This window comes from Dipodomys spectabilis, unplaced genomic scaffold (genome assembly GCF_019054845.1).
Source record: "Dipodomys spectabilis isolate Male_0828 unplaced genomic scaffold, ASM1905484v1 ptg000480l, whole genome shotgun sequence".
Taxonomy (NCBI): Eukaryota; Metazoa; Chordata; class Mammalia; order Rodentia; family Heteromyidae; genus Dipodomys; species Dipodomys spectabilis.
The window spans coordinates 1,879,689-1,901,809 of NW_024871157.1; the positions used below are offsets into that span (position 1 = coordinate 1,879,689).

Genomic DNA, 22,121 nt, shown 5'->3' on the forward strand with positions numbered 1-22,121 from the left:
CACGGGGTAGGGAGGCTGGAGTGGGGAGGCACGTGGAGCCCGCGGGCTGACTGCTGGGCCACACGCCTCTGTCCTTGTTCTCCTGCAGCGACGGTCGTGGAAGAACACAGAGGACCGGCTGGCCCTGGCCAACAAGCCCCCACGGCGCTTCAAACAGGAGCCCGAGGACGACCTGCCCGCGGCGCCCCCCAAGGCCCGGGACAGCGACCACTCGCGCTCCAGCTCCCCGACCGCGGGGCCCAGCACCGAGGGGGCCGAAGGCCCCGAGGAGAAAAAGAAGGTGAAGATGCGCCGGAAACGGCGGCTTCCCAACAAGGAGCTGAGCAAGGAGCTGAGCAAGGAGCTGAACCACGAGATTCAGAAGACAGAGAGCAGCCTGGCCCACGAGAACCACCAGCCCATCAAGTCGGAGCCCGAGAGTGAGAATGAGGAGCCCAAGCGGCCCCCTGGCCTCTGTGAGCGCCCCCACCGCTTCAGCAAAGGGCTCAACGGCACCCCCCGGGAGCTGCGGCACCCCCTGGGGCCCGGCCTGCGCAGCCCGCCCAGGGTCATCTCCCGGCCCCCGCCCTCGGTTTCTCCACCCAAGTGCATCCAAATGGAGCGCCATGTGATCCGGCCGCCCCCCATCAGTCCCCCACCCGATTCGCTGCCCCTGGATGACGGGGCGGCCCACGTCATGCACAGGGAGGTGTGGATGGCCGTCTTCAGCTACCTCAGCCACCAGGACCTGTGTGTGTGCATGCGGGTCTGCAGGACCTGGAACCGCTGGTGAGGGGGCCACGGGCCGGGTGGAGGCTGACCCCAGCTAGAATGCTGTGACCCTGCGCGTGCCTGCCTCCTCTCTCCTTTTGAGCCCCCGTAGAGCCTCGTCACCGGCCGCAGACTCCCAGACTGCTGCAGCCATGCTCAACCCATCAGTGTGCTCTGCTTCTAGGGGAGCCCCTTTGCTGTCCCAACTTTGCTCCTTCAGGCTCAGCCTTGTCTTCAGATTTAGTTGAGATCGAGTGAGCGTGCCAGCACTGTAATCCCAGCCTGATGTTTCCTAGCTTTCGGTCCCTGTAGTCGGTTCCTTACCCTTGCTATGACCGGGCATGATGCTTCCTACTGGCTTATTCGGAGGTGCATGTAGGACTAGCGAAGGCCCACCAGAGATGCCAACAATGGTGGCTGCCAGGGCCGCAGGCATACTCTACCAGTGGCGCTTAGAGCAGAAGCCATGCTAAGTAGAAGGCAGCAGAGAGCTGAGCTTGGGAGCCTACCCTGGGGCAGCAGCTGTGTGCGGGAGCCTTACTGCCACTGCACCGCACCAGTTCCCGCATCGGCCTCCTGATGCTGTCTCCCTATGGTCTGGCCCCCAGGTGCTGCGATAAGCGGTTGTGGACCCGTATCGACCTGAACCACTGCAAGTCCATCACGCCTCTGATGCTCAGCGGCATCATCCGGCGGCAGCCCGTTTCCCTCGACCTCAGCTGGACCAATATCTCCAAGAAGCAGCTCAGCTGGCTCATCAACCGGCTGCCTGGTGAGCCGTGGGCTGGGGTGCCGTGTGCAGGAGCGGAGGCTGGAGTGTCTCGCCTGACCTCACCCTCTTCCCTGCCCACCTTCCCCCAGGGCTTCGAGACTTGGTGCTGTCCGGCTGCTCGTGGATTGCTGTCTCAGCCCTCTGTAGCTCCAGCTGTCCGTTGCTCCGGACCCTGGACGTCCAGTGGGTGGAAGGTCTAAAGGACGCCCAGATGCGGGACCTCCTGTCCCCGCCCACAGATAACAGGCCGGGTGAGTTACCAGGTGGGATGTGCTCTGCCTGTTCAGGGGCAATCCGCTGCTGCTGCCGCCACCACCACCGCTGCTGTCACCGGTCTACTGGAACCTTCTCCCAAGGGACAGCAAAAAGTCTCCGCTGCTGTGTCCTGAGTCAGCCTGTGGAGTCCTGGAGGAGGCAGGAGATGCAACACCTGACTCCTCTGTTGGTGTATTCTTTGAGTCAAGCTTCAGGGTCACGATGGCTGGTGAGAGCAGAGCTGGTGGCACGGCAGCCAGGCCGCTGCCCCCTGCTGACAGGCTGGCGTGTGCTGAGCTGTGGGCACGGCAGCCAGGCCGCTGCCCCCTGCTGACAGGCTGGCGTGTGCTGAGCTGTGGGCTATTTTCTGCCTTCATCTCCCAAGTGCTGGGATTACAGACTCAGAAATCTCACTTTGGGGTCTAGGAATATGGTTTAGTAGTAGAGTGCTTGCCTAGCATACATGAAGCCCTGGGTTCGATTCCTCAGTACCACATACATAGAAAAAGCCAGAAGTGGCGCTGTGGCTCAAGGGGTGGAGTCCCAGCCTTGAGCAAAAGAAGCTCAGGGATAGTGCCCGCCTAGAGTTCAAGCCATAAGGCTGGCAAAAAATAAAAGGAATCTCACTTTGGGGGCTGGGAAGGTAGTTCAGTGATAGAGCGCCTGCCTTGCATGCATGAGGCCCTGGGTTCCATTCCTCAACACCACGTAAGCAGAAAAAGCCGGAGGTGGCACTGTGGCTCAAGTGGTAGAGCGCTAGCCTTGAGCTGAAGAGCTGAGGGACAGCAGTCAGGCCCAGAGTCCAAGCCCCACAGCCAACCTCCTTCCCCGCCCCCCCCCCCCCCAAAAAAAAAAGCCTCATCTCACTTTGGTATGGAGTCTGACTTTATCTTTCAGTGGTACTAGAGAATAAACTGGAACACTTGCTAGACAACTCTACCACTTTTTTTTCCTTCTTTTTTTTCCCCCTACGACTCTCTTCTTTTTTCTTTCAGCTTTTGTGATAGGATCTTATGCTTTTGTTTAGGTGGTTTTGGACCTTGATTCCTCCAACCCCCACCTCACGTTGCTGGAATTATGGTTGTGTGCCACCACACTGAGCCCTGACTCTTCTGGTTTTTAATGCTAGAATTGTGATTTTGAAGGGAAGCACTTTTGGCTAACTTGGCTCTTCCCTGTGAAGACCAGCTCTTTGGTCTTCTGGAGCACCGCCTGACGGGGTTGACTGGTTTTCTCCCCCCAGGTCAGATGGACAATCGGAGCAAGCTGCGCAACATCGTGGAGCTGCGTCTGGCTGGCCTGGACATCACAGACGCCTCCTTACGACTCATCATCCGCCACATGCCCCTGCTCTCCAAGCTCCACCTCAGCTACTGTAACCACGTCACCGACCAATCCATCAACCTGCTCACTGCAGTCGGCACCACCACCCGAGACTCCCTGACCGAGATCAACCTCTCAGGTGCGGTGAGGCTCTGGCCTGCCAGCTCCTCAGGCCTGTGTGGACTGGCGGTGCACATGCGTTCCGCCCACTGCACAGATAGCTGCGCAGTGATGAATGCAGTGAAAATACAGGGCTTCCTGATTTGAAATCTGGATTAGGGGCCATTTTCCTGCGGTGGGACACTCGGGGTGCAAGGGCAGGGGGTGCTGGGAGGTAGGGACCATGGTGGAGAGGCTTCCAGCCACATGGACTAGTGGTATCCGCCTTGCTGCTTGAGCGTGCCTCTCATGACCCTGCTCAAGGGTCATCGTTGGAAAGAGAGCTCTCAGTTCCCTTGTTGCGCCTGTGACACAGCATGGAATCCTCAGTGCTGCGCTTGCTTACTGTGTGGCCAGGGCTTCCGAAGGACCCGGGGCGAGGCACCCCAGCTGCCTGCCCTTGTCCCCTGCTCTGCCGCCAGCACCGACCGGAGGGACTAGGTTAGGACATGGCATTTGGATGAAGCAAAAGAATCAAGAAGATGAAATGGCACATTGTGCGCCCCCACACACGATGAGCAAGTAGTAAGGGATGGCTCCATTGAAACGACATTCTGACCCCCAGCCCCTCGTGCGCGCTCGCTCACATCCACGCCACGTGCCGCACCGCAGCTCAGCTCTGGGGCCTGAGCCAGTGTGCAGCTGCCATCCTTTGGGAAGCCTCGGGCGGCATGTGCTGATGAACAACGGCTGTTGCAGTGGCTCTTGCCCTAGGTTCTGGGTTTGGTAGTCAGGGATGTGGAGACCAGATCTCAGCGCAGTTGCCGTGTAGTGTTATTTTAGGGTGGTGCCTGTGGGTGCATGGTCTTTTGTGTTCTGCTTTTTCACCACAATACACCGAGGTCATCTTTTCTTCTCAGTACCCAGGTCTTTGAAATCGGGTTTAGACCTGTGAAATATGTCTACACTCAGTTTCTTTTTTTTTGTTGTTGTTCAAATCTGAAGCTTGAACTCAGTACCCTGTCTCTGAGCTTCTTTTGCTCAAGGCTAGCGCTCTACTGCTTTGAGCCACAGCTCCACTTCTGGCTTTTTTCTGTTTCTATGGTACTGAGGAATCAAACCCACGGCCTCATGCGTGCTAGGCAAGTGCTTTACCACTGAGCCACTTTCCCAGCCCTCCCACGATTTCTGTTTGGTTCCTCTTCATGCTCTGTGAGCCTTTGAGGAATCTGTCATCCACACCCTATTCTTTTTATGAGGTTTTCCTCAGGTTGACTATTGATAGTTTAGGATGACCAGCATTCTGGGCAGGCAGGTAAGCTTATGTGCTGTTGGCAGCAGTTAAAGGATGGTTTATGGAGATAATTTATTTGGAAAACCCCAGGCCCAGAAATTTGGTTTCCTGTTCAGTTTTGACCTCCTTGAACTACAGCCTGGAGGGCGCAGGGTCGCCTGCCAGGATTCTGGGGCGGGGTGGGGGAAGAAAACGGGGAGAAGCAAGCATCAGCCATCAGCAGTATCTTGTCCTCGTGTTTGTTTCCAGGGCCTGCGTCTTGGGGCCTTTGGGCTCGATGGCCATCTCTCACATCATGTCATTTCTGCTTCCCTGCAGACTGCAATAAGGTCACTGACCAGTGCCTGTCCTTCTTCAAACGCTGTGGAAATATCTGTCATATTGACCTGAGGTACTGCAAGCAAGTCACCAAGGAAGGCTGTGAGCAGTTCATAGCCGAGATGTCTGTGAGTGTCCAATTTGGGCAAGTGGAAGAAAAACTCCTACAAAAACTAAGTTAGTCCAAGGCCAAGTATGTAACTATGGCGGGGGTCCTCAGCAGAGAGGGAAAGAGAAACTGAGAGAAACGAGGCTTCTCCTTCCCTTTGGGACGTGGAGCAACAGGACGATTCCAGCTTGCAAGTCTTGCCAGGGAGAAGCCGCTCACCCTGCCTTGGGGGGATGGGCGAGCCAGACACGACCCCCCAGTCTTTCTGCGTTGAGAAGGCGCTGCTGTCAGTGTTTCCAAGGGGGCTGCGAGAGAAGACATTCCTGGCGGAGAGGAGGCTGCGCTTTGGAGAGAGAAATTCTCTTACAGCCTCGAGCCTCCCCTTGGTGGTATGTCTGTGGTGGACGGGCTCCCTCTCGCTGGCGGCCGTGTTCCTTGCAGTGCCGGGTTTCTGGTGTCCGCACCATGTCCGCTGCCGTCTAGATACAATTACTTTGATTTTGTTACATCTTACATTATGCAGAACTATTTTTGTACAAATTGTTTAAAGGTTATTTATGCAAGGTTTGACTGCATACCAGTGTTTCTATTGTTTTGAGATTCCCACCATTCCTGATTTCCTTCAGGTAGGATAGAACTTAACCTGTACTTCAGCAGCACAGAGCCGTGGACAGACGTGGACAGATCACACAGGGTGGGCTGTGACCTTCCTCTTAAAAGCATGCTTAACTGGAAGCCGAGAGCCTGCTTTGTATGGCAAAGTTACATGAGCATGTTGTGAATAAATGTAAATTATAGTCAAGGAAGACACTTTGCCAAGTTTCCTCTGTAGAAAATTCATCTTTTCTTCAGAATTCCACAATTCAGACTTCAGCCTTTGCACTCAGGAGGGGTTAGCTCCAGCATGAGCTTTTGTATTTTACACCGGCTAATTTATACCATGAGTCAAAAGGTAGATTAAATGTCCCCACACAGCCTTTCTTTCCCTTCTTTCTCCTTCGAAGTGTAAGTTAAGTTCTTGTTTAGGTCATGACCTGGCTAGTTCCTAGTTGTAAACTTCTGCATATCTAAGTGCCATTGTTGTACAGTGGTGTTTCCTAGGACCTCCCTGTTTCCGTTTTTAGCTTTATTGAATTTGTATAAATAATTGTACAAAAAAAAACAAGCACTCTTCTTGTCTGAAGGTTTTTGCTTTGGTGTGATCTGACCAGCACCGCCGCTGGGGGAAAGGGAATGCCGGCAGCCGGGAGTCTCCGTACCGACGTGCAGCATTTTGAGACTAAGCAACAGAATTTCTCTTTTCTGGGTCACCCAGTGGCCTTGTGGTTCATGACTTTTTAAAAATTTTTCCTTCTTCTTCTTCTTCTTCTTTAGAAAGAGACGAGTTTCCCGCCAGTGAAAAAATGGGAAGCTCCAACAGCCACGTATAGAGCTAGGAGCAGACTCCCTGGGGTAGTGCTCGCCTGCCTCATTTCCTCTTACTACACCTGTGCCAAGTGACTTCCTGGCCCCTTGGCATTAACCCTTCCCTCAGAGTTTACCAGACTTGGACAGGGTCCTGCAGCCTTGCATTCCTGTACAAACGTGACGGCTCTGGTGGGTCTGAGCATCTACAGCCAATCCTCTTTTTAAAAATCCAAAGATCCGGGCTGGGAATGTGGCTCAGTGGTAGAGTGCTTGCCTTGCATGCGTGAAGCCCTGGGTTCGATTCCTCAGTACCACATAAACAGAAAAGGCCAGAAGTGGACCTGTGGTTCAAGTGGTAGAGTGCTAGTCTCGAGCCAAAGAAGCTCAGGGACAATGCTCAGGGCTCTGAGTTCAGGGCCCAGGACTGGCCAAGCGAAAATCCAAAGACCCTTTCCTGCTTCCAACTAGAAACAATGTAGAATTCGTGTGACAGAATTAAAATTAGTTAACACTGTAGTTCACCTGCGAAACTGGCTTACCTCTGCAGGCTTGGAGACTGCTTGCATCCTAATAAGATGTCCCTGCTTTGGGAAAGTGGTCCTCTCCCCTTGGGAAGTGCTGTAAGGGTGATTGTGGTTGTCACTCGGTTGAAGCCGACACTGAGACAGGTGGAAGCTGCAAGTTGAGATTACTTAATGCCTGGTTTAGATTAGAGGCAGCTTCCTGTGAGGAGGAGGAGCAGGAGCGGCAAGAGATGCCGCTAAGGCAGAGCTGCTGTGGATGGGGGTCCACACAAAACACGCACAACCAACACATCGCTGATCTCAGACACAAGGCCACAGCAGGGCATAGATCACACATGCTCACCGAGAGTACTGGACAGCCCAGTAAGATTACGTCACCGGAAGCCCACAGTCTGTATGGGTCTGGCCAGCCTAGGCCACATGTTACAGACAGCTGTTCTGAGTGCGCATGCTGTGTCTGCAGTAGTGAGATGTACTTGTGGTACAACTAAACTTCCCGATGCACCAAAGACGTGGCTCTGGTCCTTCCTGTAGGGAACTTGGTGTTCGCAAAGGCAGATTTGGAGGCAAGGTGACTCCTCGGTGATGGGACCAGTGTTACCCATAGGACATCACCCATTCAAAAACCAACCAATGGCATGACAGCTTCCAGGGGAAACTATTCTCTGGCAAATAAAGTAGCAGTTGTCATTGGTATCCAAAGGAGCCTGGCCCCAAATCCTCTGCCACCAAGATAGCAAAGTCTACCTTAAGGAGCCTTCTGCCCAGTATACATACACCTGCTCAGATCACCTCTGGATGACGTGAGCTATCAAATACACGTACAAATACAAGCACAAGGTGGCTGCCCTGTGTCATCCAGGAAATAAGGACAAGGACAGTCGTACAAGTTCAGTATGGTTTTTCTCCACATATTTTTAATTCTGGTTGAATCCAGGACCATTTCCCATGGGTGCAGAGAGCTGCCTGTTAACACTAAACACATGGCTAGTCACCAGGCCAGGGTTACTTCAAACTATTACCTAAAATGTCTACTATCAATTTTTTTTTGACTCTTGCTATAAAGAATCTTAAGCTTCTGTACCTAAAAGAAAAGCAAACAAGCTGAGACCATGTATAAATAAATCTGAAATTTAAAACGACAAAACCAGCACTTGCTACCTAACATATTTAAATTTGTTTACTATCATCTGCTGGCCTGAATTGATAGATTTCCTACCACCAAGTTAGGGATTTAAGGATGATGTTTTAAGAGTACACTCTCATGAGAAGTACAAGCAGTCAAAAACAGCTTTGGCAGGGGTCAAACTCCTGCTGTTTTTCTGGCAAAGAAACAGTCCATACAAGCTGGGTGCTGGTGGCTCATCCTATAATCCCAGCTACCCAGGAGGCTGGGATCTGAGGATCTCAGTTTGAAGCCAGCCCAGGAAGACAAATCTGAGATAATTTTATCTCCAACCAACCGCAAAAAGCTGAAAGATGAAGTGTGGCTCAAGAAGTAGAGCACCACCACCCTTAACAAAAAAAGCTAACTAAAAGTCCAAGGCCCTGAGTTCAAGCCCCAGTACTGGCACCGAAAAGAGAGAAAAAGAGGGCTGGAAGGTGGTTCAGTGGTAAGAGTGCTTGCCTTGCATGCATGAGGTCCTGGGTTCAATTCCTCAGTACCACATAAGCAGAAAAGGCCAGAAGTGGTGCTGTGGCTCAAGTAGTAAGAGTAGTAGTAAGAGCGCTAGCCTTGAGCTGAAGAGCTGAGGGACAGGCCCAGAGTTCAGGCCCTAAGACCGGCAAAAAAAAGAAAAAGATCTCAAGTTGGTCACTGTGGCCAGGGGCCCCCAGCTCAGACTCTGCATGGAAGGCAGGCCTTGGTTTGCATGCTCTGACTCCTCAAACCCAGAAAGTGTTTTTCTTCACTTTCTGCTATCAGTTCAAAAGCCCCCTTTCTGCCTCCGAGTCCATGGCTGTTTGGGGATTTGTTGGCTGGCGGCTCTGAACACATGGAGGCATGTTCTGGGGAGGGCTGGGATGGGACAGAAGACTTGCCTGAACTATATTCCAGCCCTAAAGTGAAGATTATTTTCTTTTTAATGGTATGGGGTATGACTTCAGGGTTTCACACTTAATAAGCTGATGCCCTACCATTTAAGCCACACTTCCAACCTGACTTTTTGCTGGTTACTTTGGGAGTGGAGCCTAGCAGACTTTTCTGTCTAGACTGGCCTTGATCCTACAGATCTTAAGTCTCCAAAGTCGCTAGGATCACACGTCTGAGCCACTAGCTGCCAGTCATGTCAGCCATTTCTTAACAAGATGCCCATCACCAGTAGGATGCATCCACAGCTGGTCTCCACTGATTGAGGTTGGACTTCCAAAAGCAATTTCAGATCCTTTCTGCATCAGCTAGTGTCTCAGGTTTCTCATATGCTGTACTACTGGAGTCAAAAGAAGTGGTGCCAGAACTAGGTTCACTCTGAGACAGCCCCCTTGCACCCCCAGGGATTTGAACCCAATGCACTTTGAACCTAATGCACTTACAGGTACTTGCACTACCCCTGAGCTGCCCCCAGCCCAGCAGAGGCACTTCGTAGCGGAGACTTTAGCTGGCTCTGCATGCAGAAGGAGGCCTTAGCTGTTTCAAAGTGAAAGTGGGGACCAAGCAGCTGGCCTGACCGGGTCACGGTACCTGGAGCCAGGACAGGAAGCAGCAGGAAGGTAGCACTGCACTAGTTGCTCAGGACTTCCTGCGGCGACCCCTGAAGGGCGGCGCACAACTTGTCGCTACACACATGAGTTAGGAAGTCACCGAGACCATGTAGACAAGAGCATCTTTTTAATCTAATTTTATTCCTAAAGTTGAAATTAGCTAGCACTAAAAATACACCTTCACTATACAAAACAGTGGAAATGGACTGCACATTAATAAAGAATTTAGCACGCACACTTCTAATATAAGAAGCTAGATGCAGCCCTTGCAATAAAAAGCTGAAGCTGAACGAAAATGGCCACGTTTAGTCTAAGGCCCTGGCAAGTGGACTACAGAATGTCGGTTGCCCCCAGTAATGTTTAAATGCGGACACAGCAACAATGTGCAAACGTACATTCATCAAATGTGAGCATTATTAAGATATACATGACTAATAGAACGAGAGGGGTCGGCTCCCGTGAGCTGTGCGCTCACCTCACCAAAGAACTGACGCTTCAAACACAGGCTGGAGAGGAAGAGCGCAGGGCGAGACCTCCGCAGCACAGCGCCAACGCCAACGCCATGACCACAGCCACCAGTGCGCCCTGGGGACCGGTAAGGCCCAGCCGAGGAAGCGCCGGCCACAGCCCACACCCACCAGGAAGGAGCCTCTCTGTCCCCAAGCAGTAATGAAAATCGTAAAAAATAGCCTTTGAGCAGTGTTATTTCCAGTTCCTCCTATGCACTCAAGGGTTCAGGCCAGGCGCCACGGTAGGAGAGCAGGGCTTTCAGGACTTGAACACATGCACAGCCCGCACCACGTACTGCCGGCAGATGGGGCACTCACTCATGCGCTTGCCACAGCGTGTGCAGGTGACCATGTGGCCGCACTCCAGCAGCACGCAGTCGATGACGGCGTCCATGCAGATCCGACACAGGCTGTCATCGTCCTCATCCTGCAGCTGCAGCCGCTCCTCATCTGCAAGGCAACCGGGAGCAGGGGCTGCAGCCGCGCCGAGCCGTGCCACCCACAGCAGAGGCAGGGGAGCAGGGAGCGCCGGCAGCCAGGCCGGGCCCTGACCACAGCTACACCACGGGGCCCGGGCCGTAGATGTGTTTAGGACTTTTTTTCCTGAGGTGTGAGATCAGGGCGGCCTCTCTCTTGCTAGGCAGGCACTGCATGCTGCTCCACACCTCCAGGTCCTTCCTGCAGATGCCCCAGTTTTTCTTTCTAGAGGGTAGGGCTGGACTTTGAACTCAGGGTCTTACAACAACAGCTAGGCAAGTACTCTTCCACACCTGAGCTGCACCTCCAAGATGAACCTTGGGGTTTAGTGACTAAATGCGAAGGGCTGGGCTTGAGGCCAGGACAGACGAGCCCAGCGAAGGTCACGCTAGCTAGCTCTATTTTATGTCATGGCAAAACTTAAGGGGGCTATGATTTATTGATGTATTTAGAAGAAAGACACACGAACCCTAGCCGTCTACGCACGGGGCTTGGAGTCGGGATTTCAGTTCAGAGGCCGCGTCGGAGTGGTGGTGAGGAAGGGGCAGCCCTGGAGCCTCATCCGGTAGGAAGAAGACTTCATTCCACACCAGTGGGGAGACCAGGGATGACCAAGCAGCCAGGAGCAAAGGGGTCACCCCCTTTGTATCAGAGGCCTTGTTAAATTTTTATTTTTGGTGCCAGTCCTGGACTTGAACTCAGGGCCAGGGTGCTGTCCCTTAGTCTTCCTGCTTAAGGTTAGTGCTCCACCACTTCCGGCTTTTTGATGGTACATTAGAAATAAGAATCCTCATGAACTTTCCCACTTGAGCTGGCTTTGAGTCACAGTCCTCAGATCTCAGCCTACTGAGTAGCTGGGATTACAAGCATGAACCACCAGCGCCTGGCCAAATGCCATTTCTGTTGGTTATGTACATCTAATTCAAACAGATGGGGCTTCTGGCTCTGGCCAAAGCAGACAAATCTGAGAGAATTTTATCTCCAATTAACCATGAAAAAGCCAGAAGTGGAGCTGTGGCTCATGTGGTATATCACCAGCCTTAAGCAGAAAGCACCCAGAGCACCCAGGCACTGAATTTAACTCTAGGTACAGCGCCCCCCAACACACACGCGCGCACGCACACGTATCCACACACGCACAACCTGACGGCTAGCAGCACTGACCCGGAACATACGTACATGACTTTTGGTTTTCCTCATTCTCTCTGTACAGCCGGTTTACTTTCTCCACCAGCTCCCATTTTTCACAACAGCCCGAATAGTTGACAAAATTCCGAGCCAGGATTTCCTTCAGCTGACGCACGCTCATCCCTTCCACCCCGTCCAGACTTGACAGGTCCGACAGCGATGCCCTCACTTTCTTCACAGAGAGCCCGGGGGTCTGAAACCAGAACCCCCGTGACCGCTGCGGCAGGCCCTCGGGGTGCCCTCCATGGTCACCAGCCCGCCCCGCGCCCAGCGCGCCCTGAGGAGCCTACAGCAGACACCGCGTCCCCATGGCGGCCTCCCAGGGCGCCTCACCTGCTCCTCCACGTCATCATCTTCATCTTCATCATCATCGTCATCATCGTTGTCGTCATCTCCTGTGTTTGCTGAGGCTGCGTCACTGTGTCCCTGCACAGGTGATGATATGATTAGGTGAGGCCCAGCAGAACCCACATCTGCTGACACAGAAGCTTCCCGTCCATCCTGCCCACGGATCCCGAAGCCTGGCACGCGGCGCGCCTCCTCCACGCCCTCCGCGCTGCGTCCAGCACTCGCCTCCCAGTTCTTACAACACCAAGGCGGGAGGGTGGTGCGAATGTGTAGGACACCATCAGAATGAGGGTGTGGCAGCAAGGAGACATCAGGTTCACTAGTGCTCTGAACTGCACACAGAGAGAAAGCTAATTCAGCCAGAATCTTCATGCATCAGCTTGCGACTGACAGACATGTACCCGCTACTGCCTGCATCTAATCTTGAGCACAGGCACAGGCTCTGCAGCCTCTCCGAGTGGCCAGTGCAGGTCCCGCCTTCAAATTCCTCAACAATCTCAGCTATTCTTTAGGGAAAATAGTTGTAGTTATATGCTGCCTTTCGTATCTTTAGACTATAGTGCATGTGTATATATACATTATATATATATATAAATATAATACATACACATGTATATTGACTGTGTATACATACATGCACACACATACATATGTGTGCACCAGTCCTTGGGCTTGAACTCAGGCCTGGGCACTAACCCTAGGCCCTTATGCTCAAGCCCAATGCTCTATCACTTGAGCCACAGCTCCACTTGGGCTTTTCGGTGGCTTTCTCAGGTGAGTGACAAGAGCATGAACAGTCTTACCAATGTGCACGTTACCTTTCTAGTCACTACTTCCAATTAGTGTTTAACTTTACAAAACAGGGAAACCGAGGTAACAAAGGTCCAGAAATGGATGCGCGCTTTTGGTCCTCTCTGACAGAGGCCTCGGCCCCCCCCCCCCCCACCTCATGCACAGCTCGCACACCAGGAGGCCGTGGGTGCCGGCGCAGCTGCTTGTGGCGCCTCTGCTCCTGCGCATGCTCCAGGGTCATCTCAAGGCAGCAGGCGCCGGAGCCCCCACCACACGAGGCCATGAGGCAGTGCGCCCGCATACCTGTGCCAGCAGCTCAGATCTGGAGGTCCGCTCGCCATCCATGAGCGCTCCCGGGAAGGAAGAAACGGTAGCAGAGCGGTCCGTATAGTTTGATAAAAATGACTGTGTAAAAAAGCTAGAAGTCTGTGACCGGGAGGAGTTTAGGCTGCCCGTGTCCAGCTCGTCCTCGGAGCCCAAGCCCTGATGGCACAGCACTAGATCCACCAAGTCTTCCTTCTCCCGGCACGTGTCGATGGGGATGTTTCGGAGGATGAGGTACTGCCGCAGGTCCTTCACCTTCAGCCGCATCAGCTGCGGGCGCTGGAAGGCCGTCTCTCGCAGGAGGTGACAGGTGCAACACCGGCGGTGGAGGTTTTCTTGTAAGACGGAGCAAACAGAGCAGAAATCCTTCTTGCAGTCACAACACACATGCTGGAGCATAGACACAAGAGAGCCATTTAAAGAGAGCAAGTTATAGCCTCCATGGAAATACCATTGTTCTCCTGTGCCTTGGCTTTCGATGTTGGCCTTTATGACATCTCATGGCCCCAGCCCCTTGCCAGGCGTATTAGTCTTCCAAAGTCTGAAGAGTGAAAGTCACGGCCAAGGCAGTTTCCATTCACAGAATTTCAAAGATAGCACTTTACGAAAAATATACACTCGTGTGTTAATGAATTAAAACCTTTCCACCCCTTGATGCAAACATGTAATTAGCAGAGCCAAGCTGACGAGCCACAGGGAGAGCAGCACCCATGAACTCCCTTCCCGCATTTCTCCCATCCAGAGAGGAAAGCGAGCCAGACAGCAAAGGAAGCAGAAAGCCAACTGACCTCTCAAAGTCACGCAAGGAAACACAGGAATCCACGAAATGCCATAATCTGTTACCCACTCAGCCTTGCGCACAACCCAAATGATTCTGAGAATCACAGAGAGACAGCAAGAGGCCATCCTCGGCCAGAGGCCAGAACCTTGCTCCTGTGAGCCAGAAAGCAGAGTGAATCTCCTCTGAACCGAATTGCAGGCTAGTTAAATCTCTTGCTTCAACAAATGAGGGTCTGGGCTGGGAATGTGGCTTAGAGGTAGAGTGCTCGCCTAGCATGCATGAAGTCCTGGGTTCTATTCCTCAGTGCCACATACACAGAACAAGTCAGAAGTGGCGCTGTGGCTCAAATAGTAGAGGGGAGCCTTCAACAAAAGAAGCTCAGGGACAGTGCTCAGGCCCTGAGTTCAAGCCCCAGGACTGGCCAAAAAAAAAAAAAAAAGTGTCAACAGGAAGAATGAAATGGCACAAAAGGAGAAATCTCACACACCTGCCAATCAATGTCCATTCAGAAAAACATAGTAAGACCCAGCTACCCTGTTCTAACTGGGAAATTGCTAAGGACACTCGTTTTTTAATGTTTCTATAAAAGCAAAAGAAGACTCATCAGCGATGCAAAGTTCCTACAGCCCCAAGCTCTCAGCTGTGTGTGTCCTTGGTAACACTTCATCCGCCTTACCTTCTTTCTGAAGACTGAAAATGAAAGTCCGCAGGCTTTGCACACTATGTTGGGCCCCTCCGCGGCTGCCGGCGGGTAGGCAGCGAAGTCCGCGCTGGGTGTGAACCGGAAGGGGCCGGTGCCCCCCGCAAATCCTGACTGCTGGCCCCTGACAGCTCCGCTCCCCATGACTTCATTCAGCAGTCCACAGCACGAAGCCCACATGGAGGTGGCGCCCGCCTGGAAAGGAGCACAAGCGCCACGGGTGAAGCTAGCGGCGCCGCAGCGGCTGCTGCAGACGCAGCTCGTCCCCAGAACTCCAGAGCAGCAGGACCGACCGCCACCGCGGTCCGCAAATCCCACACTGCAGATGGGGGAGCCCTGCAGACTCAAATAATAAATGCCTCCCAGACAAAGCCCAGGCAAGTATCCCCAAACGCAAATGTTCAAATTGAGGGCTTCTAGTGCTAAGCATTTTCCATGAGGATACTCAACCTGTATTCTCTAGGCTCCAACATTTCAAGCTATTTGGAAAAATAGTGTTGTGGTATTTCCAAAGAAGACTTTGGCATTAGAGATACTAGTGGTCTTTGTACAACTACATAATAATAATAATAATGAAAAGAAATACGAATGGTAGCTTGTTAAACAAAGGGAAAAGATGTTTTCTGCAGCAGGGTCTCCATGGAGCCAGGCTGGCTTTGAACTCACCATCTTGCCTCAGCCTCCTTAAGCAAGCATCACCTCACCTGGCTCTGATTCAATTTTTTTTTTTCCATGCTGGTCCTGGGGCTTGAACTCAAGGCCTAGGTGTTTTCCCTGGGCTTTTTTTTTTTTCTTAAGGTTGGCTCTGCCACTTGAGCCACAGCTCCACTTCTGGCTTTCTTGGGTGATTAATTAGAAGAGTCTCATGGTCTTTCCTGCTGGGGCTGGCTTTGAACCATGATCCTCAGATCTCAGCTCGTAAGTAAGCAGGATTATAGGTGAGCCACTGGTGCCTGGCTGCTCCAATTCGTTATGAATACACTAATGGAAGGAACATCAAGGAAGGCACTTTCACATCAGCAGCTGCCTTTCCAACTGAACTAACCATAATTTTCAAGGACCTTCACTTCGAAGGCCACCCCAGCATGAAGGCCATTTGCCCTGCCACTGCACACCCCGAAACAAATGTGTTCTCCCTGTTCCTTTTCTGTGAATCATTGTGGCTATCCCTCCCCACCTAGAGCAGCACATGTTCACCTTCACTGAACTCACGGTCTCTTAAAGAAGCAGCTACCAGCCACGCACTGAGGGCTCACGCCTGTAATCCTAGCTACTCAGGAGGCTGAGACCTGAGGATCATGGTTCAAAGCCAGCCCAGGCAAGAGAGTCTGTGAGACTCTTATCTCCAATTAATCACCAGAAAACCAGAAGTGGTGCTGTGGCTCAATGGTAGAGCACTTGCCTTGAGCTGAAGAGCTCAGGGACAGCGCCCAGGCCTTTAGTTCAAGCCCCACAACCAGCACCACCAAGAACAAAAATGGAAGTAGCTATCAATGAGGTCCAATGGCACTTTCCCATGCTTAAAATGCAAAATTGACCACAGACCCACGCTGGAACCAGTTGGTTTTTGCACCTTGCCATTCTTATTCATATTCTAGAATCCAGATACAGTGACAAGTATTGGATGTCCAGACAGAGGTATTATCAGTTACAATAGCAGCATATGATACCTTTAACTCTGACTGCCAAACACTAGCTATCCAACGAGCTCATTTTCTAAACGGCAGCCCTAAAGGACAATTTGGATGCTAGTGAGGTCAATGCTATTGTTGTACTGCCAGAGGCAAATGGTTTGGTACAGTATGGCATATTAAGTATAGCGAAAGGACAAGAGAACTCCAATAAAAAGGTTCAAACAGCCTTAAGTATCAAGGCTATTGGCTTAAGCGTTACATGGTTTTGTGCTCTATAATTTTCGAGAAATAGTGATGCCTTTAAAAGTGAGGTGAAACTACTTAATAGGCCATACCTTAGACTCTAAAGCTTAAACATAAAAGCACGAAAATCAAGATGTGCTAACAGTTAAAGAGATTGTTCTTTTAAGAAAGTTCATCTGCAGGGCCTTAAAGTCAGCTCACAAACAACTGAGAACATTTCATTTGGGAAATTTCAATGTAGACTTGAGCTCCCTTTGTACTTGGTCTTAAAGATAATTTAAAAGATTAAAAAAGAAAAGAAAGTTTCAATTTGCAGTAACTGTGTGGGGGAGGAGAGAAATCCCTCCACCACAGGACCCTGGTAAACTCTCTTCATCCCACAAGTTGAAGCAGCAAAGTTCTAAGGAAGCTTCAGCAGCCAGCTGATCGGGCTCCTGCACAATTAAATGGCCCTACCTGCTTTCACTCCTGATTCATGCGATGCTTTGTCCCCCAGCCTCTAGTGCCACCATTATGTGGCTGGCCAAGAAACCAACGAAAATGCTTCTTTATATTATCTCTATTTGAGGTAATGTCACACTACTAAAATACTGAAATTTATAAGAAAGGAAATTGTTGTTGTCTGTTGTGTTTTTATAGTATTGGCTTTGCAGTCAGGAGACTCAGTTGCTAGGCATACTTGAGCCATGCTCCCCCGACCAGATCCAAATGTTTTCTTCCTTCCTTGCTTGCTTTCTTTTCTTTCTTTTTGCACCAGTACTGGGATTTGAGCTCAGGGCCTTTCACTCTTGGACAAGCTCAAGGCTGGCTCTACTACTTGAGCCTCATACCTTCACTTCTGGCTTTTTGCTGGTTAACTGGAGTCTCAGGGATTTGTCTGCCCTGGTTAGCTTTGCACGAAGATCCTTAGATCTCAGCTTCCTTAGAAACTAGTTACAGATGTAGGACAGCAGCCTCGGTAAGATCCGGCCTCTCCTTTCCACCTCCCAAGTGGTGGGATTACAGGTGCACACAACCATGCCCACCATCTAGCTCTTTTGTTCAATGAAAAAAAAAAAAAAATCTATCAGTCTCCGTGAGAAAAACCAAAGTCCACATTGCTAAAAGCTGACCTGCCTTACTTGGGACCCCATTGACAGCAGGACGCTACAGGATATACCATGTGAAGCCAAGATGTTACAACAACAACGTGCAAAGACAGCTAGATTTCAAAACAAAAAAGAATAAGCTGGGGGTGGGTGGCGCATGCCTGTAATCCAAGCTATTCAGGAGGCTGAGATCTGAGGATCATACTGTGAAAAACCAAAAAAGTAGGAAAGTCTGTGAGACTCTTATCTCCAATAAACCACTCAGAAAAAGCTGGAAGTGGCAAGTGGCTCAAGTGGCAAAACACTACCTTGAGCAAAGAAAGCTCAAGGATAGTGCCTAGGCCCAGGACTGGTGCGCGCACACGCACAAGCACACACACACACACACACACACACACAAATGTATGCCTGGAACAATATTCTAAGATCAGGGAACTTAGCTGTTTGCACACTATAGGTTTTGTTATAGTAGATAACTTTCACTTTGCTAAGATTCTGGAATAACCTTGTGTTGCAAAAGCACCAGCAATAACTTGTTTTATAAATTTCAGTTAGATCAAACTTCCTATAAAACTTAAAAGCAAGCCGGGCGCTGGTGGCTCACGCCTGTAATCCTAGCTACTCAGGAGGCTGAGATCTGAGAATCGCGGTTCAAAGCCAGCCCGGGCAGGAGAGACCGTGAGACTCCTATCTCCAATAAACCACCAGAAAACCGGAAGTGGCGCTGTAGCTCAAGTGGTAGAGTGCTCGCCTTGAGCTGAAGAGCTGAGGGACAGCGCCCAGGCCCAGAGTTCAAGCCCCACGACCGACAAAAAAAAAAAAAAAAAAACTTAAAAGCAGACAGAAGAAACAATGGTCATAATAAGTAAAATCTTTATCCTCTTTAGAAGTACTTGATAAACATGCTCCTTTTTTTTTTTTTTTTTAGATTGTGGGGCTTGAACTCTGGGCCTGGGCGCTATCCCTCAGCCCTTCAGCTCAAGGCTAGTGCTCTACTACTTGAGCCACAGCGTCACTTCTTGTTTTCTGGTGGTTTATTGTAGATAAGAGTATCATGAACTTTCCTGCCCGGGCTGGCTTTGATCCGTGAGCCTCACATCTCAGCTTCCTGAGTAGCTAGGATGACCAGCATGAGCCACTGACACCTGGCAAGAAATACGCTCTTTAGAACAGAAAATAATATCCTACTGAAACTGTTTCTTTGAATGAAATATGCATGGAACTCTGTGTGTGTGTGTGTGTGTGTGTGTGTGTGTGTGTGTGTGTGTGTGTATGTGTGTGTTTTTCGGCTTGAACTCAGGGCCTTGAGCTTAGCCTTTTCACTCAAGGCTGGAGTTCTACCACTGGAGCCAACTCTGGCATTGTGTTAGTCAGCTGAAGATAAAGAGTCTCTTGGAATTGTCTTCCTGGGCTGGATTCCAACCATGATTCTCACAGACTCTTAGATGCTCATCTCTAATTAACCAGCAAAAAAGCTGAAAGTAGAGGTGTGGCTCAAGCTGTAGAGTACAAAAAACCTAGCAAGATCTTGAGAACCTGAGTTCAAGCCCCAGTACTGGCACATACACAAAAAAAGTTAACTTTTTTTAAAAAGTTGCTTTCTCCTGTGAGAGGCATCTTTTCTTGCTCCTGAGTTGTGGTTTTTGTGCTAGTCCTGGGACACTGGGGTTTGAATGCAGGGCCTAGGTACTGTCTCTAAGCTTTTTTGTTCAAGGTCAGTGCTCTACCACTTGAACCACAGCTCCACTTTCAGCTTTTGGTGGGATATTGGAGATAAGAGTCTCACAGGTTTTCCTGCCCCAGCTGGCTTCTAACCACTACCCTCAGATCTCAGCCTCCAGCATAGCTAGAATTACAGGTGTGAGCTATTTGTTTGTTGGTTTGTTTTTTAATACTCTCTGTACCGTTCTGTTTTGTAATGTGGCTATTGACAAGTCTTTTTTTTCTTTTCTTTCTTTTTTTTTTTGGCCAGTCTTGGGGCTAGAACTCTGGGCTTGGGCGCTGTCCCTGCACTCTTCAGCACAAGGCGAGCGCTCTACCACTAGAGCCACAGCACCACTTCTGGTTTTCTAGTGGTTTATTGTTGCTAAGAGTCTCATGGACTTTCCTGCCAGGGCTGGCTTTGAACCCCGATCCTCAGATCTCAGCCTCCTGAGTAGCTAGGATTACAGAAATGAGCCACTGGCTCCCGGCAAGTCTTTTTTTCTTTTTCTTTTTTTTTTTTTGGCGGTTGTGGGGCTTGAACTCTGGGCCTGGGTGCTCTCCCTCAGCTTTTCAGCTTAAGGCAAGCGCTCTACCACTTGAGCTACAGCGCCACTTCCAGTTTTCTAGTGGTTTATTGGAGATAGGAGTCTCACAGTCTTTCCTGTCCCGGCTGAACCCCGATCCTCAGCTCTCAGCCTCCTGAGTAGCTAGGATTACAGGTGTGAGCCACCGGCGCCCGGCTTCTTTTTTTCTTTTGATTGGAAAAGTCCTTCCTAAAGAGTAGTATTGTATTTTGAATTACTTCTACTCACCACGACTACCACTTGACAAATACAGAGGAGGCGTTTGACAAAATATTTGCTGAATTTCTCTAGCCATTTGACACTTCTTTTCAGTCTTCCATAGTGAATCCTGGGCAATGTTGTGAAGAGCACAGCTCATCTAGCAGATCATCTTTTATTTTCCTTACCCACATCAAATACACTTCGTTGAGATTAATGAAACCGTCTGTCTGGAAGTGTATCATCACTTTATGACTCATTCCACTTGGTCTGAGTTGGGCAAAAGAATCAATACTTGGATTGATTGTTGTATAAAGAGCTCCTCAAAACTCCCAGAGATCAAGTAGAGACAATCATCTCCTCAAAGTGGGCCAAAATCACCACTATCACCAACACCCTCCCCGCTTCGCCCGGTTCCCTGAAACTTCTCATCGGTGGTGCTCCCACGTTTTCACACCCACCTTGGAGAAAAACTGCCAGATTACTTGCTGCGTACCTAGTGGCGGCGCAGACGCGCGCTTCTAGGTCACGTTCAACGCCCCCATCCCCCAAGAACTCCGGGGGGGAGGGGTCTGAACCCCCCCCCCGAGGCATTTGTTCTCCTAGCCCCAACCTCATCCTCGCTGCATGACTCTCTTTCTCCTCCTAGGGTCCCCAAGACGGGCCCCTCGGGTTAGCTCAAGGACTCGTGGAGGCAGAGGGCAGTCCGTGGGCGCAGGCTCCGGGGCGCCGGCGAGCAGCAGCCGGTCTGCCTCGGGCCCTCAGGAAGTGCTGACGGCCGGCGTGCGGGGACCCCTCCCCCAGGCGCGAAGGCCGGCGACCCGGTCTCTCCTCGCGAGGGGGTCACTGTGGGAGCTTGAGAGGCCCCGGGCGGGCTCGGGCCCCGGCCCCGCCGGCGGAGGTCTCTGAGGAGCCGGCGGGGAACCCGTTCTCACACACACACACGCACACGCACACACACGGAAAAGAGGCGCTCCGGGAGACCCGACCGGACAGGAGAGGCGGGGAGGGCCTGCCCGGCTCCGCTAGCCCCTCACCTTCATGGCCACGACCACCTCGGCTCGGTCGGCTCTGCCAGGGGATTCAGCACCATAGCAGCTCCTAACAGCCGACCTCCTTCCTTCCAGAAGGCGGCGATTACGGTGCCTCCCGAAAGCCGCTGAGCGTCTCGACGTAATGGGCGTGGCCACGCTCCGCGCACGACCCGCCCGCAAGACGAGAGAACGGCGGCCAAGAAGACCAATCAGAAGCGTACACTGAGGGGGCCGGGCACGGGAACCAATAAAACTTGGGGGCTTGGGCGGGACTTTCAGCTCAGCTGGGTGGGCGCGGGAGGTCTGGAGCTGGCCTGGGCGGGCCCGGGCGTGGCGGGAGGCGCCGTTTTCTCAGTTGGAAGGTGCAAATGGGTTCCTTACCTGAGCAATCTTCTGGGCACCATTGACTCTGTGGGGTGGGTGGTTAAGTTCTCTGGAAGAGGGGCGGGGAGGCATGAAGACCAGCGTTGAATTTGAAAACAAGGTCGTTTGAAGGCTTTTGTTAAAAACCATCCAGGAGCCGGGTGCCCATAGCTCACGTCTGTAATCCTTGCTACTCTGGAGGCTGAGATCTGAGGATCCGGTTCAAAGCCTTCCCGAGCAAGAAAGTCTGAGACTGATCTCAGTTAACCACTCAGAAAACCGGATGTGGCGCTGTGGCTCAAGTAGTAGAGTGCTCACCGTGAGCCGAAGAGCTGAGGGACAGCGCCCAAGCCAAGTTCAAGACCGACAACCGACAAAACAACAACAAAAATATCCAGGGCCTCGGATTTTATTCGGAAAAACTTTTGCGCCAGCCACACTCTGTGATGACCTCGAGCCTCCTCTAGGACCAGACTTGCATGCAATAGAATAAGTCTTTTTTTTTTTTTTTTGGGTCGGGTCGTGGGGCCTGAACTCTGGGCCTGGGCACCGTCCCTCAGCTCTTCAGCGATCTACCACTTGAGCTGCTTATGTGGTGCTGAG

General features: G+C 51.4%; 2 protein-coding genes across 13 annotated transcripts in view; one reads left to right on the forward strand and one right to left on the reverse strand.

The window, feature by feature from the left end:
- The window catches only part of Kdm2b (lysine demethylase 2B), a 91,188-nt gene extending 85,095 nt beyond the window's left edge, over window positions 1–6,093 (forward strand). For all 12 annotated transcript variants that reach the window (XM_042668910.1, XM_042668912.1, XM_042668916.1 and 9 more), the window contains 5 exons: window positions 89–768; window positions 1,359–1,522; window positions 1,612–1,773; window positions 3,021–3,239; window positions 4,812–6,093. In XM_042668910.1, coding sequence (XP_042524844.1) covers window positions 89–768; window positions 1,359–1,522; window positions 1,612–1,773; window positions 3,021–3,239; window positions 4,812–4,993 — 1,407 coding nt within the window. In that variant the 3' untranslated portion in view covers window positions 4,994–6,093. The remainder of the gene's footprint in view (window positions 1–88; window positions 769–1,358; window positions 1,523–1,611; window positions 1,774–3,020; window positions 3,240–4,811) is intronic.
- A 3,587-nt stretch (window positions 6,094–9,680) lies between these two features.
- Window positions 9,681–21,281, reverse strand: Rnf34 (ring finger protein 34). The gene is made up of 6 exons (XM_042668923.1): window positions 21,159–21,281; window positions 14,647–14,865; window positions 13,169–13,579; window positions 12,059–12,151; window positions 11,717–11,918; window positions 9,681–10,510 (listed from the first exon to the last, which is right to left on the reverse strand). Exons 1-6 carry the CDS (start codon window positions 21,162–21,164, stop codon window positions 10,320–10,322), a joined length of 1,122 nt encoding a protein of 373 aa, XP_042524857.1. The 5' UTR covers window positions 21,165–21,281; the 3' UTR covers window positions 9,681–10,319.
- Window positions 21,282–22,121: the final 840 nt, after the last annotated feature.

Bases quoted from the DNA above. Each gene is read 5' to 3' on its own strand.
- Rnf34 (XM_042668923.1), bottom strand. The intron at 11,919-12,058 runs GTGAGGCGCCCT...TTCTGGTTTCAG, and splicing joins ATGATGACGTGGAGGAGCAG to ACCCCCGGGCTCTCTGTGAA. The intron at 10,511-11,716 runs GTACGTATGTTC...GTTGCCTTGCAG, and splicing joins TGAGGAAAACCAAAAGTCAT to ATGAGGAGCGGCTGCAGCTG.